General features: G+C 35.4%; 1 protein-coding gene across 1 annotated transcript; it reads right to left on the bottom strand.

Moving 5' to 3' along the window:
• Positions 1 to 4,438: 4,438 nt before the first annotated feature.
• On the bottom strand, positions 4,439 to 20,882 carry LOC100377977 (uncharacterized). Its single transcript, XM_085501194.1, has 16 exons — positions 20,795 to 20,882; positions 18,395 to 18,586; positions 17,687 to 17,755; positions 17,098 to 17,127; positions 14,326 to 14,511; positions 14,056 to 14,151; positions 13,205 to 13,325; positions 12,459 to 12,567; positions 12,203 to 12,296; positions 11,797 to 11,901; positions 8,869 to 8,983; positions 8,303 to 8,427; positions 7,971 to 8,058; positions 7,714 to 7,783; positions 7,342 to 7,579; positions 4,439 to 6,948 (listed from the first exon to the last, which is right to left on the bottom strand). Exons 2-16 carry the CDS (start codon positions 18,536 to 18,538, stop codon positions 6,904 to 6,906), a joined length of 1,635 nt encoding a protein of 544 aa, XP_085357320.1. The 5' UTR covers positions 18,539 to 18,586; positions 20,795 to 20,882; the 3' UTR covers positions 4,439 to 6,903.
• Positions 20,883 to 27,114: the final 6,232 nt, after the last annotated feature.

Raw genomic sequence — 27,114 nt, 5'->3', positions numbered from 1 at the left:
TGAGATTGGTGTCCCTATTTCTGCTTTGTTTTTCTTTTTACAAAGTAACGAACCTGGTAAAATAGTAATCTAGTTTCGCCTGTGTTGATTCACGGTTCCTGACAGAAATGAATATTTTCTAAATACATGCATTTCACAACCGTGGCAATGATGTCATACTTTACCCACAATCCTTTGCCGGAGAATCAAGATGGTGGACTACACAATACTGATGAAAATTTGAATATCTAGAGAATGACTAGTGATATAAAATAACTGTAAATTGCATTTTCCGACATTTGTGGAACTCTTTCATCTGGAATAATTATGTTGTTTGGCCGGTCTTCCACACTTTTATACTTTATACTTTATTAAACACGTAAAATTCCCCAGGAGGAATTAAAATGGTTACATTTACACTAAACAAAACTAGACTAATAATACAAAACATTAAGACTAAAATAATGATTAAAAAATAATAATAATAATAATAATAATCGAAATAAAATAAAAAAAATAATAAAGGTAGAAGAAACCATTGTTAAAAAAGTAATAACAATAATGATGCGTTAATGCATTAAGGGTTAAAAATTTTGGAGGTGTTGCTGTCTTAAGTCGAGGGCAGTTTTAATGAATTGTCCGAGTTTGATATGAAATGAGGTAAAATTATAACTCATTGTCAGTGCAAATTGTTCATTAATTGTAAAATTATCAAAATTATTAATTTGTTTCTTACATTTCTCAAATATTAATTTTCTTTGGTCATTGTAAAATGGACAAGTCATGATGAAATGTTGTTCGTCTTTAATTTGGTTTTTTGTGCAAAGTTCACATACTCTTTCTTTTACAGGTGTTTTTGGTTTGGAATGTCGTCCTGTTTCTATTTTTAAATTGTGGTTGCTTAGTCGAAATTTATATAATGCTTGTCTTAGTTCAACATTTTTCAGTGATATCAAATAGTTTTCTAATTCAAATTTATCATCATTATTCAATTCTTCTTTCCAGTACTGTTTAAATTGTTTTTCCAACTGTATTTGTAAATTTTTGTTTTCAGCAGCAGTTGTTGTTCTGTCCAAATTAATTTTGTCACTTTCATTGATGTTGTTTAATTGTGTCGTTATTGCGATATACCATTTACTGTTCATTTGCTTGTTTAGTATTGCTGCTTCTTTAATTACTACGTTAGGCGAGTTTATTGCGCGGTTGTAGTATTTGATCATTTGTTTTTGTATAAATAAATGTAGCGGATATTCACCCAATTCTCCGTATATTGCCATTATGGGAGTGTTTCTCTTGATACCGAGAATAAATCTGCAGAAATGTAAATGGATATCTTCAACTTCCGATTTATAAGAACTCTCATGGCCCCATATATCACTGCCATATGTCAGAATAGGTCTTACGAGCCTATGGAATAGGGACATCAATGTTTTTATATTTATATTAGGATGTTGTCCTAGTTTCCCTATTAAAGAGAACATGGCCCTTTGACCTTTACGTTTTAAGTTTTTTATGGCTTCTTTGAATTTCCCATTTGGGCTTAAAGTGATACCAAGATAATTGATTTTTTTAACAATATCAATTTCTTTGCTTTCATAGAAAAATATGTTATCTTCTAATAGTCTATTCGATTTGTTGAAAACCATAATTTTAGTTTTTTCTGTGCTGACTGATAGTCTCCATTGTTTTGTGTAGGTGGATAAGTTATCTCAACAATTTTGTAAGCCGGTCTTATTTTCTGATAAAATCACTATATCATCGGCAAATAGAAGACTGCTAATTTTACTATCTTTTAAAGTGGGAGGGTAACATGTCGGTGAGTCGAAGATTCTTGGAATGTCGTTAATAAACAGGTTGAATAGTGTAGGACTCAGATTACAACCTTGTTTTACTCCTACTTTTGATGTGAAGGATATGGTCTGCATAAAAGTTTCCAAATAGTATAGCATTAAATGAAGGCAAAATTTTGGCAACAAAAATATATAAGCTATTATTTTGCAGAACAAATTTAATAGTCTACATAGAACATACCAATATATACAACAACAGATCTGGTTACTATGGTTACTATGCTATCTAAGTAACATATCTTGTATAGAACTTACATCTTTTTTCATAATTAGCAGTTCAAACTTCTTGTCCTTAGTCTATTTATTTTTTTTTATTGTAGCAAATTTTCACATACACTAAAATTTATCGCAACCACCACAGAGACAAAGGTTTAAAACAAAAAAAGAACAATGAGGAGAAAAACATTTCTCCTTCATAAACCTTTATCTAATGATACAGGAAAGGTAAAAATATTCTTAGTACAGAAGGCGGCACAAAATTTTGCATGGGTGGGTGGGGTGAGATCTGCTCACCAACCCATTATACCTCACTTCATTATCATTACGGACAAAATAATAAAACTGCATGCAAGTGTATCAGGGACTTGAGGCCCCACAAAAAATCATGTGTCCTCTGATTTCCTATACCAGTACATACATAAAAAATTAAAGCCAAAACCAACATTGGTAGATAACTATACTAAAATGTCTTTTTCAAGATGACACGACAGGGAATTAGTACAGCTAATTACATCACATCAAATCTTTGTATGTCAGTGGCACACATCTGCAAACTGCTAGGCAGGATGTTCACAGTTTAGCAGAATTCAATTTTGCAACTTCATGAAAATCAAAGTAGCAAGAACTGTTCTCAATAAAATTTCGTGTCAATATTCCTAGTTTCCTATTTTGTGTGGATTTTTAGTTGAAAAATTTAACTTTTGTTTCTGGTGTTAAGTTACCAACTATCTACTTAGTTACATGACCATCAATTGATCTAATTCCCAAATTAAGGCTTAATATTTTAACGAGCCAAACAGGAAGTGCTGCCGCCCTCTACAATATGAAGTGTTATAGTATCCTACTTGCTCATTCTCTTATCCTCGGGGGCGGAGCTACGTCACAGACGTTCTACGTTGCTAAGACGCGCGCCACTGTACCACGTATTTCTATGGGCTTTGTGCGCGCTGCTGTGGAACGCCGGTGGAGCCGGTGAAAACTCGAGAAAACAACACAAACTCAACTTTGAAGTAATCCTGAACAACCAAATTTATATATGTTACACACGTAGGACTAATCTTGTTACACTGTTCAGGGGAGTCTCAACAAACATCCCAAAGTACCGTTTTCTGCGAGTTTTTGGTCTTTGTTTTCACCGAGAGGGTTGCCAGGCGGTAGAAATTGCCCGGATGTCCACCCCCGAGGATATAAAAAAAAAAATCAGAGTAAAGAAGCGAAAACCAACAAATGGGTAATAATACCTCTTACAGATAACAAATAATAAATCAAGTGATCTATCTGGTGAGAGAAGATGCAAGGTATAATGGGAAAAGCACCATCTCTGGTGGCATATTCCATTGCAGGCAAACTGCACACAGAGAAATGGAATCGTGCGAAGAGGGTGAAATGTTACGAAATGTAATTTCTTGGGGCAAATTGATCAACAACAAAACGCTTATACTTACACATGATAAATAAGTTCCGAGAAGCAGATTTTCTTGTAAAATTCATTTTATTTGATGTGAAGTTAATTTTGACATGACATTAAGAACAAATGTTCACGAGTAAAAAAAAAAAATACATAACAGTATGAAAAGCACGAGGTATGCATGATATTGACGTTAAAGCTCATACACACACACACATACACACACACATACATACACCATCTCTTTTCCATAGATAACACATTTTTTCCATCCAGTCATGACCAATGCTTCGTGTGTATTGCATACATCAAACAGGGGTTATGTTAAGGTTTTTTTGTTCATAAATATTCACAATTAACAGTGAAATGGACAGTTACAACAAACAGACATGCATATACTAGAATATTATTAGATGCACTAGGCAATAATTGTAAATTACTTTTTTATTTTAATTGAAACACACTGACCAGGCTTCTAAAGTTACCTAAACATTGTTGTACAAGAAATCAACATCTGTGGATTATGACAAATAGAAATAAACCATCTTTAGTGAAGCTGAAATCTCTTGCAACAAAATTACTTTTTTTTGTCAACCCAGTTGCATTTTGTTTATAATTTGAAGTTACTATTTTGAATTAAGTACTAAGTAGGACGTTGACCTTTGTAATCAATATTATATATTCAGTGATGTCATGCACTTTCTTTGGACAAAAAAAAAAAACATTTTTTTAATTTATGCATACATTGCATATTAAAACCAAATAGGGCTATCAATAAGAAGTGAAAAACCGATGCTTGAATCACACCATAGAAGCCTCAAGCCAATATTGTATTGGTATAATATGTAACTGTAAGATAGCCTTCAGGCCACTTAAACCACACCATGGACTTGAGAAATACCTGAATTTAAACTGAATGGGGGTTACAGATTTTGTTTCTGTGAATTCACAAGATGCACCAGACTAAAGAAAAGATTGGTAGTTATACATTTAACAACAAGCAATAATTTATTCAATGCAAATTTCAGCTTAAAAAGGAACAATATTATTGGCTGCAAGAAGAATATAAACAAATTTTTGACCAATCACAAAGCTCAAGACAAAACCTCTCCAAAGAAAGACAAATTTGGAGCAGCTCAAGCAGCTTACTAGAAAGTGATAGCTAAAGCATGTTATAGCATACTAAATGATAGTTCATTCAGATTATGACATATCAACAACTAGTAGTACAAGCAGCTTATGACATACTAACTGCTAGTTTGGGCAGCCAATGACATACTAACTGCTAGTTTGGGAAGCTTATGACATACTAACTGCTAGTTTGGGCAGCTTATGACATACTAACTGCTAGTTTGGACAGCTTATGACATACTAACTGCTAGTTTGGACAGCTTATGACATACTAACTGCTAGTTTGGACAGCTTATGACATAATAACTGCTAGTTAAAACAGCTTATGTCATAGTGACTGCTAGTTTAAGCATCTTAATGCATATCAACTGATAGTTTAAGAAAAGTATGGCATATTAGCCACTTGTTAATTAGTTTATGGCATACTGTTAGTTGAAATAGCACAAGTCATATTAACCGCTAGTTTGAACAGATGGTTGTATACTAACTGCTAGTTTAATGGCATATGGCATTATTTAACCAGCTAATAGTGCTAACAAGTCTAGTAGATAATGGTACAATGTAGCAGATCTTAACTGTTGATGGTACAGTGCTGCAGATGATGTTACCCTGTAGCACATGTTACAATGTTTACTACCAAAAATGATATATCCACAGCACATTTTCTACAAAAACATAAAGAAAAATCAATTTGACATTTTAATAACTGTTCTGTAAGTAATATATAAATTATAGAGTTTAATAATATTGATATTTGACGAGAGATACTTATTCATCATTAACATATATCCTGCGTCATAAGACCAATACAGTAGGCTGACCTATTGAACTTAAGGGCTGGGGGGGGGGGGCACATTCAGTAATTACATGTGGAACCGCAGGGTGAAACATTCATGGTCCTGTAGATGGCATTACAGCGCTAGGATATGCAACTACATGTGGGACCATGATTCAGTAATGAGAGAATCCTACTTTAGTACATTACTACATCCCTAATAACCAATCCGCTGCAAGAATTGAGAAAGACTTTAATCTTGAAGTTGCTAGAGAAGTTCTCAAGGTATTAAAACAAATACAATTAAACTGAATAATAACACAAGTAATTTGGATATTTTATTATTTGTATTGTCGGGAAATCTTTATAAAAACAATGGGGTTCCTAACTACCTTAAGTATATTGCCTCTTGATATGCCCTTAGCTATATTATAATGTAGTCTCAAATTTCCCTGTCTACTTAAGGAGACCTATTTGGCATTCAGGGTTATTTTGTATAACTGGGCACAGACAGCTGCCATCTTGTACTTTGGTTTTTAGCTTATATGAATTTAGAACTCATTAAATATGCATATATATAATATCTCGAGCACTATTGAAGTTAGAGACATGGAAATAGCGCTATAATGAAGGCATTGGGCCATTATCTTCTGTTTGTTATTCATATAATACAGCAGTGATCTGTCATTTTAAAAACTGCCTTCACACACAGAAAATGCGAAGACACACTATTCATGCAAATGTTCTCATTAATTATGCAGATATTTCTGACTGTTCAAATCAGGATTTGTTCAAAGATCTTTTCCATTAATTTATACTTTCCTTTTACTCATCGAGTGTAGTTATTTTCTGCATATACCGGTATTAGTAAATAATGAAATAGACTTCAAGATCAGCATTCAATCATTCATGGGAGTCAAATATAAATAATCAATTATGCAAATAAACTAATAAACATGCAAATTAAGTCAGATGCCTACTTATGACAATTTCTTTTTTCATAATTTCCATAATATACACAGTAAAAATGGATTATGCAAATAAGGTGATTAATATACAAAGAAAATATGAGCTGGTAGACAAGTTGCATTAGTACTTGTACATTCTGCTAGCAAAATAACATGTAACACATTTGTTATATATAGGAAACCAACCACTTGCAATGCAAAGGGGCTGCACAGACAAAGCTGGCTTTCAAATGATTTCCTTGTACATGTTGATCTTCTACAATGCCACTTAATTAAAGCCAAATATTGGCACACTAGACAGCACACATTACAAATTAAATCATTATCAGTTACTGTAATTTGTATCTATAACAAACACAGGTTTCTCTGGCTATGCATGGCTCTCTGTAATCAGCAAATACTAACTATCTCTCAGTGATTGTGATAAAGTATATTGGTAGATGCCTTCCATCCAATGCTGCTATCTCTTGCTCTCTCTCTATCTCTCTCACTCTCGCTCTCCACGCCAACTCATGGTTGGTCCGTGGAGCCAGGAAGGTCCTATTTGATCCACCATCCCACAGTTCAACAAAATTAAAGATTCACCATTGATCTGTACGGACCATGCATCTTGAGGTACTGCAATGAAATAAACACCAGGGTATACTTATATAAATTGCTTACATGTGAAAATAATAAATAGGTTATACAATCAAACATATAGGTGTATATAGACAGATGATCTTTATGTGCAGGTTGGATTTTTGTTTATGTAAAATTTGTATTAGAAGCCACAGCTTCTATTAAAGCGGTACAATGCAACAAAGAGGGTGCAACTTCCGATTATAGCATCTACACATATGAGAAATGGTTAATTTTTGGTTCTCAATTGTTCTAAAAAATACGTGCAGCTTCTATTAGTGTTGCGGCTTCTAATACAGTAATTAGCAAAATAAAGATAATACCATCAGGGTCAATATCACCAAGGTCAATATCACTAGAGTCAATATCACCAAGGTCAATATCACCAACCTGAATAACCAATGACGGTCCACCTGCAACAACTTCTTGAGGTAACTGACTCAATGGGCAGTTTTCAATGCTCATGATCTGGAGTGATGAACAGAGCGCTAATTCAAACGGTAAATTATGCAGATTAGGATTATCGTTCAGATACAACTGTTCCAGGTTTTCTAGCGTTCCGATCTCTTCTGGTAGTGACGTCAAATTATTCTCACCTACGCTTAGATACTGTAAAGTTCCAAGGTGTCTGTCCAGAGAAATCAGTTATTATACAATTTAATGTCTTTGTCATATAAATTCAGTGACTAGAAATTGACAGATAATCTTTTCAACGGTTTCAGTTGTGACCTCAAAAAAAGTATATTTAAACAAAGTACTCACCCTATGTTTCGTGGTAGTGTTGACAATTGGTTAGACTGCAAAACAAGTCTTTGTAATGAACATAAATATGCTGTAAAAAAATATACAAGTAATGCCATTATTATAGATTTGTTTGCTGTAAATCATTAAAAACAATTACTAGACCCAGATATATTAAAGAAATAACAGATCAGATGCACAGGCGGACGCATGGACAGACCCACATCCTAATTGTAAGCCCAAATAAAATATATCATGACAAAAAAATTATCATTTACCAATTTCTGAAGGTAAAGATTCCAATTTATTCTCTTCCAGATCCAACACCCTCATTTTCTGCAAGTTACCAATGCCACGTGGCAGTTTCTACAAAAAAAGAAACAGACATATTGAGGCTGATTTTCAACTGGTTATCTAGGAGTATGCAAGAAATGCAGTGAATAATCTTACGTTTTGTGAGAGAGGATATTGCATTATCGAAGAACAACTATTGAACAAATATGAATAATGTATACAGAGATGACATACATTTAATATAACAAGTTTATTATAGAAGAATTTGATTTAGATGTCAGGTAACTATGGTAACAAGATCAGTTAGAAAACTCACCTTGAGTAGATTATTACTAAGTATTAACACTTCCAGTGATGTCAGCGCCTGTATGTCTTCAGGTAATTTACTGAGTTGGTTTGTACCCAGATTCAATTCAACCATTGACATCCAACTACCGACATCTACACAAGAACATAGAATAAAGTCAAATCTCCAGGACAAGTTTTAGAGCAAAATCAATTTGAGTCATTGCTATAAAAAATAAAATGAAAGTAACCTGATGGAAGATGTTCCAAGTGATTATGTGACACATCAAAGGTAATAAGATGGGTTAAATTTTCCAAATATTTTTACTTGTCCAATTGGAGGACAGATGTTAGGAAATACATACAATGAATAAAGTTATATTGAATGACTTAGCTAAAGATAAAGCTTTATTAATCAACTTTCAAAAAAATAAACCTGCATAATATTTTTTTTTTCATATTTTTCCAAAAGTTTTTGACCTGAATCCAATAGTAAATTACATCCATCTGGTAGAAAATTAACAGAAACAAACTCTAGAAACACAAATTTGTGAATGAAATTATATGGCACTCAAAGGATTAGGAATGTTGACTTACCTAACGGTAAAGCTGTTAATTGGTTCTCCTTCATGTTTAACTTTGTCAAATACTTTGCACGAGTAAAAATACCAAACGGAATCTTGGTAATATGGTTGTGTTCCATATTTATTGACTAAAATAAAATAAAATCACAACAGAATTATTATGACAGAAATTTAATTAGAAATTTCAATGTTTCAGTTAATAATTGAATAGCAAGAATGAATGAATAACATCCAGTCACAATGCAGGTGCACCAAGTCACGATCCAAGTCACAATCCAGGTGCACCAAGTCACAATCCAGGTGCACCAAGTCACAATCCAAGTCACGACTCAGGTGCACCAAGTCACAGTTCAACTGCACCAAGTCACAATCCAGGTGCACCAAGTCACAATCCAGGTGCACCAAGTCACAATCCAGGTGCACCAAGTCACAGTTCAACTGCACCAAGTCACAATCCAGGTGCACCAAGTCACAATCCAGGTGCACCAAGTTACAATCCAGGTGCACCAAGTCACAATCCAGGTGCACCAAGTCACAATTCAGGTGCACCATTTCACAATCCAGGTGCACCATTTCACAATCCAGGTGCACCATTTCACAATCCAGGTGCACCAAGTCACAATCCAGGTGCACCAAGTCACAATCCAGGTGCACCATTTCACAATCCAGGCGCACCAAGTCACAATCCAGGTGCACCATTTTACAATCCAGGTGCACCAAGTCACAATCCAGGTGCACCATTTCACAATCCAGGCGCACCAAGTCACAATCCAGGTGCACCAAGTCACAATTCAGGTGCACCATTTCACAATCCAGGCGCACCAAGTCACAATCCAGGTGCACCATTTTACAATCCAGGTGCACCATTTCACAATCCAGGTGCACCAAGTCACAACCCAGGTGCGCCAAGTCACAACCCAGGTGCACCAAGTCACTACATAGGTGCACCAAGTCACAATCCAGGTGCACCATTTCACAATACAGGTGCACCATTTCACAATCCAGGTGCACCATTTCACAATCCAGGTGCACCAAGTCACAACCCAGGTGCGCCAAGTCACAACCCAGGTGCACCAAGTCACTACCCAGGTGCACCAAGTCACAATCCAGGTGCACCAAGTCACAATTCAGGTGCACCATTTCACAATCCAGATGCACCAAGTCACAACCCAGGTGCACCAAGTCACAACCCAGGTGCACCAAGTCACTACCCAGGTGCACCAAGTCACAACCCAGGTGCACCAAGTCACAACCCAAGTGCACCAAGTCACAACCCAAGTGCACCAAGTCACTACCCAGGTGCACCAAGTCACAATCCAGGTGCACCAAGTCACAATTCAGGTGCACCAAGTCACAATTCAGGTGCACCATTTCACAATCCAGGTGCACCATTTCACAATCCAGGTGCACCAAGTCACAATCAAGGTGCACCAAGTCACAATCGAGGTGCACCAAGTCACAATCGAGGTGCACCAAGTCACAATTCAGGTGCACCAAGTCACAATTCAGGTGCACCATTTCACAATCCAGGTGCACCAAGTCACAATCCAGGTGCACCAAGTCACAATCGAGGTGCACCAAGTCACAATCGAGGTGCACCAAGTCACAATCGAGGTGCACCAAGTCACAATTCAGGTGCACCAAGTCACAATTCAGGTGCACCATTTCACAATCCAGGTGCACCATTTCACAATCCAGGTGCACCAAGTCACAATCAAGGTGCACCAAGTCACAATCGAGGTGCACCAAGTCACAATCGAGGTGCACCAAGTCACAATTCAGGTGCACCAAGTCACAATTCAGGTGCACCATTTCACAATCCAGGTGCACCAAGTCACAATCCAGGTGCACCAAGTCACAATCAAGGTGCACCAAGTCACAATCGAGGTGCACCAAGTCACAATCGAGGTGCACCAAGTCACAATTCAGGTGCACCAAGTCACAATTCAGGTGCACCATTTCACAATCCAGGTGCACCAAGTCACAATCCAGGTGCACCAAGTCACAATCCAGGTGCACCAAGTCACAATTCAGGTGCACCATTTCACAATCCAGATGCACCAAGTCACAACCCAGGTGCACCAAGTCACTACCCAGGTGCACCAAGTCACAACCCAGGTGCACCAAGTCACAACCCAAGTGCACCAAGTCACTACCCAGGTGCACCAAGTCACAATCCAGGTGCACCAAGTCACAATTCAGGTGCACCAAGTCACAATTCAGGTGCACCATTTCACAATCTAGGTGCACCATTTCACAATCCAGGTGCACCAAGTCACAATCAAGGTGCACCAAGTCACAATCGAGGTGCACCAAGTCACAATCGAGGTGCACCAAGTCACAATTCAGGTGCACCAAGTCACAATTCAGGTGCACCATTTCACAATCCAGGTGCACCAAGTCACAATCCAGGTGCACCAAGTCACAATCCAGGTGCACCAAGTCACAATCCAGGTGCACCAAGTCACAATTCAGGTGCACCAAGTCACAATCCAGGTGCACTAAGTAACAATCCAGGTGCACCAAGTCACAATCCAGGTGCACCAAGTCACAATCCAGGCGCACCAAGTCACAATCCAGATGCACCAAGTCACAATTCAGGTGCACCAAGTCACAATCCAGATGCACCAAGTCACAATTCAGGTGCACCAAGTCACAATCCAGGTGCACCAAGTCACAATCCAGGTGCACTAAGTAACAATCCAGGTGCACCAAGTAACAATCCAGGTGCACCAAGTCACAATCCAGTTGCACCAAGTCACAATCCAGTTGCACCGAGTCACAATTCAGGTGCACCCAGTCACTACCCAGGTGTACCATTTCACTACCCAGATGCACCAAGTCACTATCCAGGCCCACCAAGTCACTACCCAGGTCTAGTCATGGCAACATTCAGCACACTATACAAAAATAACACTGAATACTTCACATGTCAACTTACATAAACAGTAGCAAATTGTGTTGGCCCACCAATTGGATAGGAGTTAAAATTATTCCGTGATAAACAAAGACTTGTTAAATTCACTAAACTTGATAAAAGTCCTTCCTGTAAAGTAAAATATAATTAAAATATATCAGAAAAATAAATATATACAGAACTAAAATAATTTAATGCATCACATTTTTTTTTAAGAACATCAATGCAATTTTTGGCTTTTTTCAATAACTTTGGCGAATCGATGAAAATAATGAAATTTTGTACCACTGAGAATTTCTCTGTGTTCCTACACTGAGGTGTGTGAGTTTCAAAAAGTGCTGTCTTTATGAATTCCATGAAATGGTGAATATTTCTTGAAATGAAAATTGAATGGGTTTACACTATATGACTTGAATATTGCTGTACTTACAGGTAAGGAGGAGATGTTGTTATTTTCTACATTAAATTCTTCCATGTCTAGACAATTACAAAGTGATTTAGGTATTGCCTGCAGACGATTATATCTGAAAAAATAAGGAACCATAGAATAGAACAACTTGGTGATAATCATCTATTTAGGTCCCCCACTCACCAACATAACTTTCTCACTAATGACTAAAATGAGTTTCCAATCAAATATTAGTCTGAGAAAATAGGAATTTGAAAACATATCATCCACAAGTTACCTTAATCCTAGTCGACTTAGTTGCCTAAGGTTACCAAGGGAATCCGGTAAATCTAATAATTCATTGTGTTGTAAATCTAAAGAGGATAACTGCTCACAATTACCAATCTCTACAGAATAAAACAAAGTAAAAACTTGATTCCTAATAAGGTAATACTAGGAACTAAGAATCCTAATAAGGTAATACTAGGAAATAAGAATCCTAATAAGGTAATACTGGGAAATAAGAATTCTAATAAGGTAATACTAGAGACTAAGAATCCTACTCGGAAGCATGATTCCTAATACGGTAATACTAGGAAATAAGAATCCTAATAAGGTAATACTTGGAAGCATGATTCCTAATACAGTAATACTAGGAACTAAGAATCCTAATAAGGTAATACTAGAGACTAAGAATCCTACTTGGAAGCATGATTCCTAATACGGTAATACTAGGAACTAAGAATCCTAATAAGGTAATACTAGAGACTAAAAATCCTACTTGGAAGCATGATTCCTAATACGGTAATACTAGGAACTAAGAATCCTAATAAGGTAATACTAGAGACTAAGAATCCTAATACGGTAATACTGGGGACTAAGAATCCTACTTGGAAGCATGATTCCTAATACGGTAATACTAGGAACTAAGAATCCTAATAAGGTAATACTGGGGACTAAGAATCCTAAGAGGGTAATACTGGGGACTAAGAATCCTAAGAGGGTATAACTTGGAACTAGGGTACTCATGATAGTACAACTCACCTGACGGAAGATGTTCCAAGTGATTATGAGACACATCAAAAGTAATAAGATGGGTTAAGTTACCAATGCCTTGAGGTAATTTTCGGATTTTGTTCTCTCGTAAACTTAACATAGTTAAATTCTGTAAATGAAAGCAATCAGTCATTAGTAGCTGCTTGGCCTCACTTTGCTATCTGTATATTAATATGGCATTTCATATTCTCCTATCTGAACATGAAGGCATTACCATTGCATATCTAAATACATGTAGAAAGAGGACATAAACACGGTTTTATTCTTTTATATATTTTGAGTATATAATTAACCTAAATTACATGTTTAAAAGGCAACATTCGTCGTTATGCATGTGCAAGATATATAGGACACATATAAACAAAGATGGTGACTTTTAGCTGTTGTGCAGATCAACGAGTACAAACTGAGACGTTACCAAGCTTTAAGTTGGTATTTTTTTGGCTGATTGAAAGGCATCGAAGGAGTCACTGGCAGTAATTAGTGAAGTCACGCCCAGGTCAAACCTCATACCTGTGATTTCCATTAGAAGAGCGCATTGGATTGTGAGAAAATCAATGTTTATCAACAAAAATGATGCACATGCGCAGTATGACGACCACCACCCTTTAACCTAATTGAAAAATGTCTATACTTTTAAGTGAAATAAAGTTCTTATCTATCTTGATTGTTAGCATGGTGTCAATTCAATCTTTTGAGCTCATTTTATCGAACATCATACATACTGTGTACGTAAACTGTGATTCATTATCAGTTTTCAGCCAGAATTGGGATCAAAAATAAGACCTGGATGCTAGAGTGGGGGTGGGGGTGAAGGGGTGGCAGGGATATCTACTAACCGTAAGATTCGAAAGTTCTTCGTCTACATCTGATATTCTATTAAATCTCAGGAATAAAGTGGTAAGTGACGTCAGTCTGTAAACAACTTCAGGAATCTGAAATTAACCAACAAAGAAGTATTACATGTTTTTTTTTGATGAACTTCGTTAAATTGAGAATACACCTAAAACTGGATGAGCACAAGAGACCGGCAATAGATGTGGCTATATATATATCCATGTGAAAGAGATTATAAAACACACATAATTGATACAGATGACCCCACCCACCTCTTTCAGCTTGTTATGCCTTAAGTCAAGTACTTTGATGACCTTTAACCTTTCAAGTGACACAGGTAACGACGTTAAAGAATTCTCACTCAGTGCTAACTTCTGCAGGTTACTAAGGAAACCAATTTCATTTGGTAAATACTGTAGTCTGTTTCCATAGAGATAGAGTTCAACTAACTGAGTCAACTGCAAAAAAAAAAAAAAAAAAATAGTTTAACTCTGGTGACCTTACCCTTTGTTATACAGTAAAACATGTCAAAACCGACCCTGAATAAACCAACCTACTGTCAGAACCGACCGATTTATGTAGCCCCGAAATTTTTCCGTAGATGCCTATGTTAAAACAACCTGTGAAATCCGACCACTGTCTACTTCGAACACCGACCGCATTGATTGGTTCCAAGTCCAATATTCACACTGAATACATCGACCATCCGACCAGTTGCACCACATCCACTGTCTAGTAATCCGGTCTGCCCGACCTAAAAAGTTTGCATTGTGTTCAATTCACCATGAACGTCACAGAAACAAAACCAAATCTCACACATGAAGAAACGTCCCGAGTAAAACAATGGCAACTGATTAAGTTTTTCACACCACACGCCGATGCATCGCATGGTGTCTGGACAGTATGATAACCCTGGATATAATCAAATGATCGGGGTCATCACTTTCAGTTGCAGTGAAACGTACTACATTACCTCTTCAACGAGTGAAAGACATTGTGTTTTCTTCTTTTCATAACCATTCTGATTGAAATTGATGATGACGAAGAAGCAGCAGACGACAACAAAGAAGTTGGAAACCTTATTTAGCAAGTTGCAGACTCGCAAACACAGTGTAGCGTTGATGAATACTTTCACTTTGATGAACGTATACCGACTGAAGCAACGTATGACGGTGAGAGGGAGCAACAGATTGTTGAGAATTTTATTGCAGACAAAGAAAACCAGGAATCGAGACAACGATCATTGACTTAACAGCAAAATCGACTGTCTGCATAAATTATGATAATTACATGTAGCTCATGACGCATTCAGTTAAGATACCCGGTATATTCGAACAGATATTTTAATGTTTATTGATTTCATGTACATAATACAATATTCTTGTCATGTTTGGTGAATTATTTTATTGAAACAATACAATAAATGTAAATATACGGTAATCACCGGAGGCAAACTCTTGTGTCTTTCATTTGTCCCGTGTTTACAGTACATGTAGTTACACGAAGTTACGCCCACCCAGTCATGGTCGGTTTTGACAGGTTTTACTGTATAATATTATTCCCTTTATCATAGTTTGTTTCAATATGAAAATGCATTGTCATAATTAATTTTGAATACAAACAAGTTTTGAGGTAAATGTAAATATCTTACAAAAACATTGGTGCCTAATTTGTTTAATTATTCTAAGGGACATAATTTCCAGCTTTATTCAAAATAATTCAGAAATTTTAGTATAAAAACAAATGCCTCATCTCAGAAAAAAAGTGCTGCATCTAGACGTGAATAGATTCATAAAACATGCAAGATAACAGAAAATCTTAGCTGGCTTTTGTCCAAATATTTTGTACAGGTGTCTGTCAAAAATTAATGATTCACTGAGACAAATATGAACTGCCTCATTGTGTGACTACTGTATTATATGAAAATTAAAAAAAAATACCCTTATGAATAGCTATCATGATGCAAGCTCTGTTTTGTATGCAAATCGACTCAAATAGTTAGTTGGTGTCCAGTGGAGAGAGATCTCAACAGTACTGTTGTTTCCTGAGAATCTACATCTTCAAACACTGCAATCTTTGTTTTTAAAGTGCGTTTTTAAATTAGTATTATTAAAGCTCTATCATTCTGTTCTTTTTTATGTGTTGTTTTTGATTTGATAATTTTGGACTAAACAGATTTTCTATTAGCTTTAGATCTTGATCAAAGTTTGGCACCCAATTCATAAGAATGCTTATATTGATTTTCTGTAAAGATTTTATTGGTAGGTTTGCAAATGTGTATCAGACTGTGCCAAAAACTTTTGAAACCCAGTCTATTGCGGTGGGGGGGGGGTATTAGTATTCTCATGGCATTTGGGAGATACATTACCAACCATATTATTACAAGATAAATGATTTGCTTCATTGAACACAAACAACAATGCATATTTCCACTGAGATCAGTGACCTTTGAATGTGTATCACCAGTGATCAGTCAAGTAGAAACAGTCAAAATATTTTATCAGATTTTCTCAATTTTTGCATGATATTTGCATACAGGACATCTGTCATTCATACTCAGGGAAGACTTTATACTGATGAATAAGGTGACCAAAATTTGAACAAGTTTGGAATAGAATTAGTAAAGTTATTATGCACACAATAACAATTATTAACGACGATGACACCAACGCCGACCAGAAATTTTTCCCTTAATATACCTTTGTCTTCCATCTTTGATGTTACGGGCTAGGTAAAAATTGGAGTATTATTTGACCACAAAGAAATATTTAATTTCTGTAGACACCAAAACACATAATATATTTCAGAAGATATGATGGATAGCAGCATTAAAATCTCGCCTGCTGAATACCTGGATGAATAATATTATAAATAAGCTTTACTATGCTAAAAACTAAAGAAGAAATGTCAAATTTTTTGAGGATGTAATAAAGAAATTCTATTCTATTCTTTTCTATAATGACAGGCAATGTCTTAATTCTACCATAGAGGGATTCACACGGCAAGTAGTTAAATTAAATATTGTTAAAATACATGATACTTACATCTTTGATCGAACTTGGCAATACTGAAATCTGTTGGATCACAAAAAAAGTAAAGTTTACTGAAAATAGGGTGCAGTAATTATACTTCTGAAATGACCATAAAGGAATTTCCATGAACTGAAAATGACGAGCCACCCCCCCCCCCCCATCTCACAGTGTCATGTTTAAAAGCCAGTGATAGAATATACTTAGCAAAATAAATATCTTGTATAAGAATAGCAGCCATTTTGAATACTAGTAACAGGCTCAGTAAAAAGGCAGCCATATCATGACATCACAAATACACTCAGATTTTCCATTGCTGCTCCCCTAGCAGTGACTAATTTACTCAGAATTGACATTATTTTAACAAGATTCACATATGTGAAAACAAGACCTGAATCTTGAACATTGCAGGTATATACAATAAATCGTTCAATTTTCACTGTTAGGATTTACATGATTACAAAACTTTGCCAAATGTGATACAACTTCTCATCTTCGGAACCTCAGGCTCCTGGAAACCTGAATCTTTCTATATTTTTTTTAAGTCACAATAGAATGTTTTTATATTCTCTCACATATAATACAGATTACCCGTAATACTTACACAGGATTTACTCAGATCTAGTCTACTTTCTCCTTGATCTTTACATTTGATGAATTCTTTTACAACATCCTTCAAATTAGGACAAAATAAAAATATAATTGTACATGTAATATACAATCAACACAAAAAAGCCATTCACTTACTTTTTTATAAATATTTATAAATTTTATTGGCCAAATGTGTAACACTGGAACATTTTCAAACGATGTCATTATGCACTGAGCTCAATGATTGGCTGGTTAGATTTAACTTCCATGGCAATTTATGAATACGGGTTTGTTTGTGTCGACAGTGATACATTATAGAGTAGAGTTACTTGATATGCAATAAAACTATTTGTCATTATCGTCGTTGGCTGTACAGTGATAAAAATACCCACAATGCACCAGGCTTCCCTAGTTTAGTCATTAGACTTAAATGTTTGCAACCACATCGCCTGTGTACTTTCTAAAAAACAGAATAGCTATGTTGCATGACAATAGATTTTTGTACTAAATCAAACAATGTTTTGTTTGAGATAATCAGATTGTTGGTAATCCCGATAATAGTGCAGGTAATTATGCAAATAGTGTTGCAGATAGTATCGTGCATGAATTTCAAAATGCTTTCGATTGCAATCAGTATAAACCATCAACATACGTCAATCCAGTACAGACTAATAGCTGCATCCAATCTTAACAGTATAAAGGTTCATATATTTGCACATACCAAGTCAGCTTGGACTGATTTCTTCTTCTTAACTGTTGGCTTGGCATTAACATTGCCATGCTCTTTAACAGTGACTTGTTTTTTACCGATGATAGGTTTTTCTTGATCCATATACCCACCACTTGCCTCTCCAGGTCCACTCATAGCGACTGGTTAAATGCTGCACCACATGCTTTTCACTGAGCATAAAACCTAAACGAAAAAAAAAAAAATGTTTCACCATTGCTGCAAACATTTGTAATATTTACACAATGTTTCATTCTTGCAACTTTTATGTGTTTTGTGTCCCGTGTTTTATGTAAATTGCCATGTGATACACCATTTCTGATTGGCCGAATGTTTAGTCAACCAAGTAAATTTATGATCAAAAGCTGATGGCAGATGATAATAATAACCCCTAGCATCACACCTAGACATTAGTGAAGTTACTGAACACTGGATAGATTTTAGGCATAAGTGAAGTGAGGTACAACTGCATTAGGCATTAGAGGAGGTGTCTAGGCATTAGAGGAGTTGTGTATAACTCCATAAATTTTAGATGTTAGTGAAGTGAGGTTATTTAGTAAAACAATAAATAAATTCTAGGCTACTGTTTTAGTTGATCTGTACAAATGATAGAAAGTATTTTTTGCATGTTCTATATTCTGTGCAAGTGTTCTTTGCAACACACAGAGTCAACAGAGTTCATATACGTATTCAAATATAGTACATAGAGAAATACAGAAAGCATTACACATGTATGTACCAGCCCCTCTGCAACTATCACAAAATATACTAGTATACCTCCAAAAATTATCTATGCATGTATACCCATATTTAGTGTTCCATGTACATCAGTTTATATCTGAACACTCATAAACTCATCAATACTATACAACAAATGTGACCAATGACTGACTTGGTCTACAGGGACTTTGAAACTGACTGACTGTCTGAGCTGAGACCTTAGAAGTGGATGTACATGAATATAGGACCTAACTCCCACTCTTGACCCACTGATAAATCAAGCATAAATGAAAAATATTTGCGATTCACCAACTCTGGAAGAAAATAAAACCTCTGTGAAAGAAAAACAAGTTACAAAGCCAAAAAACACTATATTGTCAAAAGGTTGATGACCTAGGGGGCCTGCATGTTGCATAGTTGTTGGTCCTGCTCTGAATGTTGTTGGCCTAAAAGCAAATTTTATGAGCACAAAATAAAAATGGAAAAATACACGCTGAGGTAATGTCCAAATTTGATGTTGATCGACCCATAGAGAAATTTGTTGCCCTAAATTTTTGTCATATTGAACAGTTTTAGCTTTTATCATTTTATCAGTCACTGAATAACTAAAGAAGCAGGGCCAGCATTCTCTTAAACTTTTCAGCTCTACTATAAAGTACTACTGTAAAATCTGTATAACAAGCTGCGGCTTCTATAAAAATGGTAGAATGCAACAGAGGGGATGCGGCTTCTATTAGAGCATCTACACATATGAAAAATGGTGAATTTTTGATTCTCAATCATTCAAAAATAATGGGTGCGACTTCTATTAAGGATGCGGCTTCTAATACAGATTTTACGGTAGGCCTCGGACAAGGATTCTGACTTAGTTTTGACCACTGCATGTCAGCTACAAGTGGTCGAGGCCCTATGGACCCTATGATTGGCCATGGCGTTAAGAGATCTCCACTTTATCCAAGTTATTGCAGATAATTTTGAATGATTTGCAAAACCATCTCAGTCTATAACATATACCTGACTGAAGAGATACAGTTTATGATGGTTGCTATGGATAAGCTGACTTTCGTTGCATGAACGGCTGAAAAAACATATAGCTGTAAACCAATGATCAGAAAATCGGCACAAGGAATGCTAATGAATGACATCATTGTCCGCCAATCAATGATCAAACCGATGATTCCGGAAGTAAAGCTTTTTAATTCAAAGCATTTTAGTAAAAAAAACATCAGCCTAGAAACAAAGGCTAACTAGAACAGGGAAATGTCAGTCACAAACAATTAATAAATTATTTATTCCTGTTGCACTATGAAAAAGAACGTCAAAACATTATAAAAGATAAAATTTACATAAACATAAATTCCAGCACTAAATTTGCATGGTTGTCTTATGAGTGTCATGTCATGACCTTAAAATGAACAACAAACACTATAAATCTATTTATTGTCTGCAGGCTTCAGGTCATTTACTTACAACCCCGCAAAACACTTAAAGTGACCTAAGATTTAAATGAGAACCAGCTTCCCACATAAAAGCACGGACACATATCCCCACCGAGAATCAGACAACCAACGACAATAATAAATCTAGGTCAAATAAAACCCAGATCATGAAAATTTTAGCTTTTTCATAGAAATTATATTGACAGTGATTTCACTAAAACATAATAATACCTACTGTGGCATTTATTTATCACACTGACAGAGGAACAGTCCGCTCTTGTGGATGGCAGCCATCTTGTTGACCTTTTGACCTCTATTACACATCAACAAATCCTCAGCTAAGCTAATACAACTAGTTAGTTTTTACTGACTGTAGGCGTGCAATGAAATGCCTGCACATACCACCTTGTTGACTCCCCTAAATCACATGAAATGTACAACAGACAAGTCTGACCTACGAAAACAGGCACAGTCAAAATTAAACAAAAATCGAAACAGAGACATATTTAACATATTTGCAAAAAATATTCTTTGGGTGAACTACAGTTTATTTTTGCATGCCTACAAAAATAATGGCATTGATCCTTTCACCTACTAGTACCATAGTTATTAAATAAGAACTATTAAGTGTATGTACTCAGGAGAAAATTATTCAGAAGCCTTTTTTCAGTACCACCGACACCAATGCATGTAATAATTTATTTGGCAAAAAATCTCACAAAAATTCAGAGATTTTTTTAAAAACTTTCAGTATAATATTACCCTGTTTAAATTTATTTGTTGCAGTCATAAAATAGACCAGTTGAAAACAGAAGTTCTTGTTGTATTCTCTTATTAAACCAATAAAAAAATAATAAAGACAGTTATCTTATTTTCTATAAGAAGATTGATTTGCATATGCAAATGAGTATTAAACGATATAATTTCACATATTGTTTTACTAATATACGCACGACCGTGTCCATATAATAGTCGTATTCAAACAACTGGTACATGGTGAAGATAATGAGATACTTCTTGTCTGTCTGAGTGGCGCTGTACCGTCCAGTGCATTGCTGTCGGGAACCAGCCGGGGTTTAATATTTACAATAAACATTTCTGTTGTGTGAGTGACTTGGCACCCTAGCTCGCTGTTCTTATGTTCCAAGTCCCTCGCCGTTGTCATGATCAAATAGAAACAGTGCGAAGCCTGGCACTAGTTTTAATATCAGGCCGACCTTGAACTGGCTGAAGCTTACTCTGCTGCATAAATGCAATCACGGTTAAATGTGTCCACACATCGAGGCGCGGTATGCATCGGCAACTGTATTTTTTAAAATTTAATAAAGATATGTTTAATATTGGGTTTGAGTTTGATCGAAATATAGAATCAGACGGCTAATGGCCTTGCGCATATCGTACAGCGTAGCTTATATCTTGCACTCGACTCATCTTCGTTGTCGCAGAGCTGGTTGGGCACTCTATCTATATCCCACTGTTATGCATTAATATAGACACAACTTACCCGGATCTTCACACTGCACGGTCAGAAAATATTCTCTGCGTACGCTGCAATGTCAAAATTTTGCAAAGGAGGCTCGCGTTAAACGATTTTTAGTCAAAAACCGGGCGTTTTCTGTGTACGACAATGAAATGTTTTCCCATCAGGAAATGGAGCTGGGAGGTATGCGCACATAGATTGCGCAGTAACCAAATGTAGTCGTCGACGTCATTTTCGTGTCAAGTCATGGGTCAAACGAAGTAAAAAGAAAAAAGTGAATCTTTGTCAGGTGACTCGGTTTGTTGGTAACCCCAATCGCCTGATTTTAATAACAGTGGCTATCCTTTTTTAATTTGTTTTGAATGTTACCACTTATTTATTTACTCCTAAATTCCGAGGCATCGCGAAATTTGTTCATTAATATTTTAGAACTTTCATTTTCTCTTCCGTGTTGAATATATAACGCTTGAAAATTGCACTCCCTCTAGAAAACCAAATTAAGAATTTGTTACCAAACCAACAGATCATTTTTCATGGTGATCCCAATAATCAGGAGGATGACTGTGTTCTGTGGAAATGCAACTTTAATTAAATGTGTACCAAAGTGACGTGAGCTTGTGGCAACACATTGCTTAGGAATTAATATAAATATCTGCATTCATGCCAAACATTTGTTTTGTTATGTGCACACACATTTTCATGAAGGTCTGTTAGAGAAATTTCGTAAAGGAAATAAAAATGTATATATAATAAGCCGAAATCTCGAAGTGATAAATCGAAATCTCGGGATAATAAACAAAAGATGATTTTATAGTAAATAGGAGGGCACACCGCCGTACACCAATTAAACACAGTCCCTCAAAAACACAACACAGTAGACTCATAATATAGCATTTTCCTTATTTTAACAAATATGTTATTATTATTCCGTCAACAACACCTAGCAAGAATTATAAATTACTACTACCAGAGTTTTTATGTCGTCATAGCTTTACATTGTCACATGACAATTTAAACCTCTAATTGCAAGTGAATTCATTTCAACAAAAAATCCTCAAATATAACTTAATTTTGTTTTAATAAATAAATAATTTCGGGAGCGAAATCCTATATATTACTGATGTTGCGCGCGTGATCAGTATGTGCTATTCAATTCATGGTAACTTGACGGTTACCGCAAACACAGTGACCATTGATATAACTATTTTTTACGACCCCTGCCGTGAAGTTTTGGTTGTGAAATAATTAATTTGTAGTCAATTTGTTGGATATTCGGAATTGTCGGAACTTTAATCTCATATCCTATAAACCAAGCCATAAGTAAAGAGAAATGCATGAATGGGTTATATTGGACGTTACAAGGTTCGAAAACCGACCACTGACATCGAATTTCTAGTACTTAGTATATATCAAAGTGCATTGCATAAATTAAACATTTAAACATTTAAATCTAAGCAGGGGCGCTGCGTCTAGTACTACACCTTAAACATGATGTATTTTCCATAAACATATGCCTCACATATATCTAATTAATTAATCCATATATTTACTTTATAAATTGAATTTTTAACCCATTTTCGGGCAATTTTTTTTTCTAGTGTATGTTTTTTCTTGTATTTGTTTTTGAATGACAAACCATGTTTTATTGTACTTTTGATCTATGTCCATTTTTAGAATACGATTTCAATAAAAATGTTATTATTATGGAAGTATCTATATGGCGGGCGGGCGTTATATAGACAAGCCGGTAGGCTGGTTGGCGATCCGCTCCGCTCAAAAACAAGCAACATGTTTTTGGCTGTTTCCATGGTGTGACATAAACGTGAAGCTAACGTCGGTTTATAACTAAATGGGCCCGTGTACGAAGTTCGCAAAAACCATTCAGTCTTTAGAAGTCATTTAGTTTATTACTATGACGTATTCTGCTGTTACATTTATTATTTCCAACCGTTTTGCGATAGTATTTTTTAGATTGAAGGCAGCATTTACAGTTCATTCAAAGTTCAAAGTAAGTTCAAAGTTGCGTTTGAATTACGTCGATACAGTGTAACAATGTCGGCGCCGGTGATCTCTTACCAGTGCGCAACGTAGCCAAAATAAAAAGCATGATCATTTGAACACTGCTATTACAAAACTGGTAGGAGGTAATACATTTGGGAAGAAAGTATCAACAATCAGTTTTTGGATGTTGCAATGGCAGTGGTGGGCTTGGATTTTTTCCAATTAGTGACGGTACGACCTACCTCTGAGGTATGAACAAAATCAGCCGAGCCGAAAAAATCACAGAGGAGTTAAAAGCCGTTGCTGGTGAAAAGTTACCCCAACTTTGGGGTCAAATTTCGCCGTAATGAAAAAAGATATCAAAAATTCAAATAGTAACTTTGTGCCCACACTCAAGCTGAGTAGAATGAGCTATGTCTGAAGTGTTCTATCCTAAATTTGTAGGAGGAGATACATTTGGCGCAAAGCTATCCAAAAATCAGTTGTTATTTGTTGCTATGGCAACACACACAAAACGACAAAAGTGATTATAAGGGCAATCCTAGCGGAGCGGATCGCCAATGTACACGTATTGGCGATCCGCTCCGCTAGGATTGCCCTTATAATATAGCATTTGTTGTGACACGTTATGTGAATGTGTTCACGTTACAAGATCTCCGTCATTTTTTCAGTATCACGAAACAGACTCGGCTAGTCCCGAAACAACACAAATTCAAGTTGTCATCGATCTTTCGACATGCATGCTACCCGTATATAAAGGTGATATCCAACAAACAATGCAAGACATTCGCTGCCAAGCCACCAACTTACTAGCTACAAACGGATCTACCGGTCGACGACGAATCGTCAAAACCCATTTGTCGAAAGACCATTTCGTCGAATGACCATTTCATCGAACAAAGTCAAAATTGTCGTTATTTAAGGGATCAACTACCATATAACGTGGTACAAATTAATAAAATAATTGCTCACAATTGTCTCTGATTTGAAAGAACTGATTTTCAAAGATCTAAAGTCAGAAAATCTCAGCTATTTAGCAAATCGTTGAGCACATCTGATTAACTGTTAATTACGTCGAAATTGTGTATGACTGGAGCTCTTAAACATTGATCACTTTTATGATATAATAGTGTGGATTAATAACTCTCTATATTATATTTAATTTATTAGTTGAAAAATTGTTGGCTAAAAATAACAAAATTTTAGCAATTCGTATGTACTATAGTATACAGTGGAGGTTGATCAGATCGCCAATCACAATCTGCTAAAGGCTGATTTTTCCTGTCTTTAGATCTTGTTTCTTTTACAAAACAATTACACACAATTTTTCCTCCAATTCATACCATATTCGATGGTATTTAGATATATTCAACTTTCGATGAAATGGCCATTTGACTAAATGACGTGCACAAACAACCATCGGCATAACCATGAAGAAAAAAACAGTTTTTTTTTTATAATAGCAAAATGTGAAATTAAGCAAACCTCAAAATGATGAGTTGCTAAACCATCTTTTCAAGAACCATACGCATGGCTAAATAGCATTGAAGATATAGAAAGAAATATAAAGATAAACAAAAGTCAATTCACTAATCTGTCTGAAAGAAATATTAAAAATTTGATTGTAAAAATGACGAGATTCAATAGAAAAAAATGGCAGAGAAATCAAGTCTCGTTCATTATAGAAAATTTAAAACAAATTTAAAATATTGTGAGAAATATTTAAATTCTTTATCTAACTTCAAGGGCACCCAATTAAAATTCAAGGCAAGATCCTGCACTATTGGTTTGGCATATGAGAAAAGGAAATGGGCAAACTTGGATAATAATGATTGTATCTGTCCATGTTGCAAAAAGGAACCTGAAACACTGGAGCATTTCATATTACATTGTGAATGTTTCTCAGCACAGAGAAAAACCCTAATGGAAGGGATTGAAATGCTCCTATGTAACAAAAATGAAATAAATTTACATAAAGACTTCATAGCAAACAAAGAAGTGCTATGTTTAATCTTGGGTGACAGTATAAGGTAGTATAATTCAGTCCTGTGTGACGAAATTGATACTTTTACAAAAAAATTCTTAGTTGATGCCATGGAGAGTAGAAAGAAGTATACAGATAATATTTAATAATTTTCCAGTGTACTTCTTATATTTTAGTTTTCATATTTTTTTGCTACTTTTAGATGTTTTTTGTTGTTGTTATATTTTGTTATCTTAGTTCATGTAACTTAATTTCTTTTTGTCTATCAACAGTTTTTTTCTTTAGTCTTTGAGTGAAATGTATTTTATTTGGTGCAGCTCCTAGTTTACATAGTGAGCCCCTGTTACAAAAGGGAAGCAATAAATAAATAAATAAATAAATAAATAAATAAATAAATAAATAAATAAATAAATAAATAAATAAATAAATAAATAAATAAATAAATAAATAAATAAATAAATAAATAAATAAATAAATAAATAAATAAATAAATAAATAAATAAATAAATAAATAAATAAATAAATACACTTCCACAATTTCTAACACACATAACACAAAGCGTATACCTACATATTAGTAGTTTGAGTATATTCAAAAACTGAATTTGTGGTTTCTGTGGCTTCCAAAATAGACATTTTATTTATGCTCAAGCATAACTCAATACCCGAGGACGGGCGGAAAAACTTTACAAGCATTTTACATTTCCTCATGAAATTGTATAATGTTACAGTAAAACGACTTAAAAATGAATTAAAAACAAATATTTGCATATTAGTTTTTGCGTATTTATGTATGTTTTGTGGTACTAGTATCTTTTCAAATTTTTTTTTTGGTTGAGCTCAGTTCTCTCGAGCACATCACGCTGTTAATTGTATACCATATCTGGCCATTTCATAAGCATGATTATCATTTTACTGTACTGATTGAATTATCAGCTTCCTGTTACAAAATGCTGATGTTAAACTACATAGGAATGCAGGGCTTTTTATGAAGTTATACGATTGCACAGCACACTATTACAAAACTCGAAACAACATTGACGCCTGAAAAAAAGTCACGTGTTCGGTCGATGAGGGCGTTGTCTCGCGC

Source organism: Saccoglossus kowalevskii, chromosome 7 (assembly GCF_978046115.1).
Source record: "Saccoglossus kowalevskii chromosome 7, keSacKowa6.1, whole genome shotgun sequence".
Lineage (NCBI taxonomy): Eukaryota > Metazoa > Hemichordata > Enteropneusta > Harrimaniidae > Saccoglossus > Saccoglossus kowalevskii.
Note: the sequence above shows the minus strand (reverse complement) of the source record. Positions and strands in the feature narration are given on the sequence as shown.

Coding starts and splice junctions, on each gene's coding strand:
- LOC100377977 (XM_085501194.1), bottom strand. CDS start 18,538: ATGAGTGGACCTGGAGAGGCAAGTGGTGGGTATATGGATCAAGAAAAA. Junction 12,297..12,458: donor CTAAGTCGACTAGGATTAAG/GTAACTTGTGGA, acceptor TTATTTTTTCAG/ATATAATCGTCTGCAGGCAA. Junction 8,059..8,302: donor TTAGTAATAATCTACTCAAG/GTGAGTTTTCTA, acceptor CTTTTTTTGTAG/AAACTGCCACGTGGCATTGG.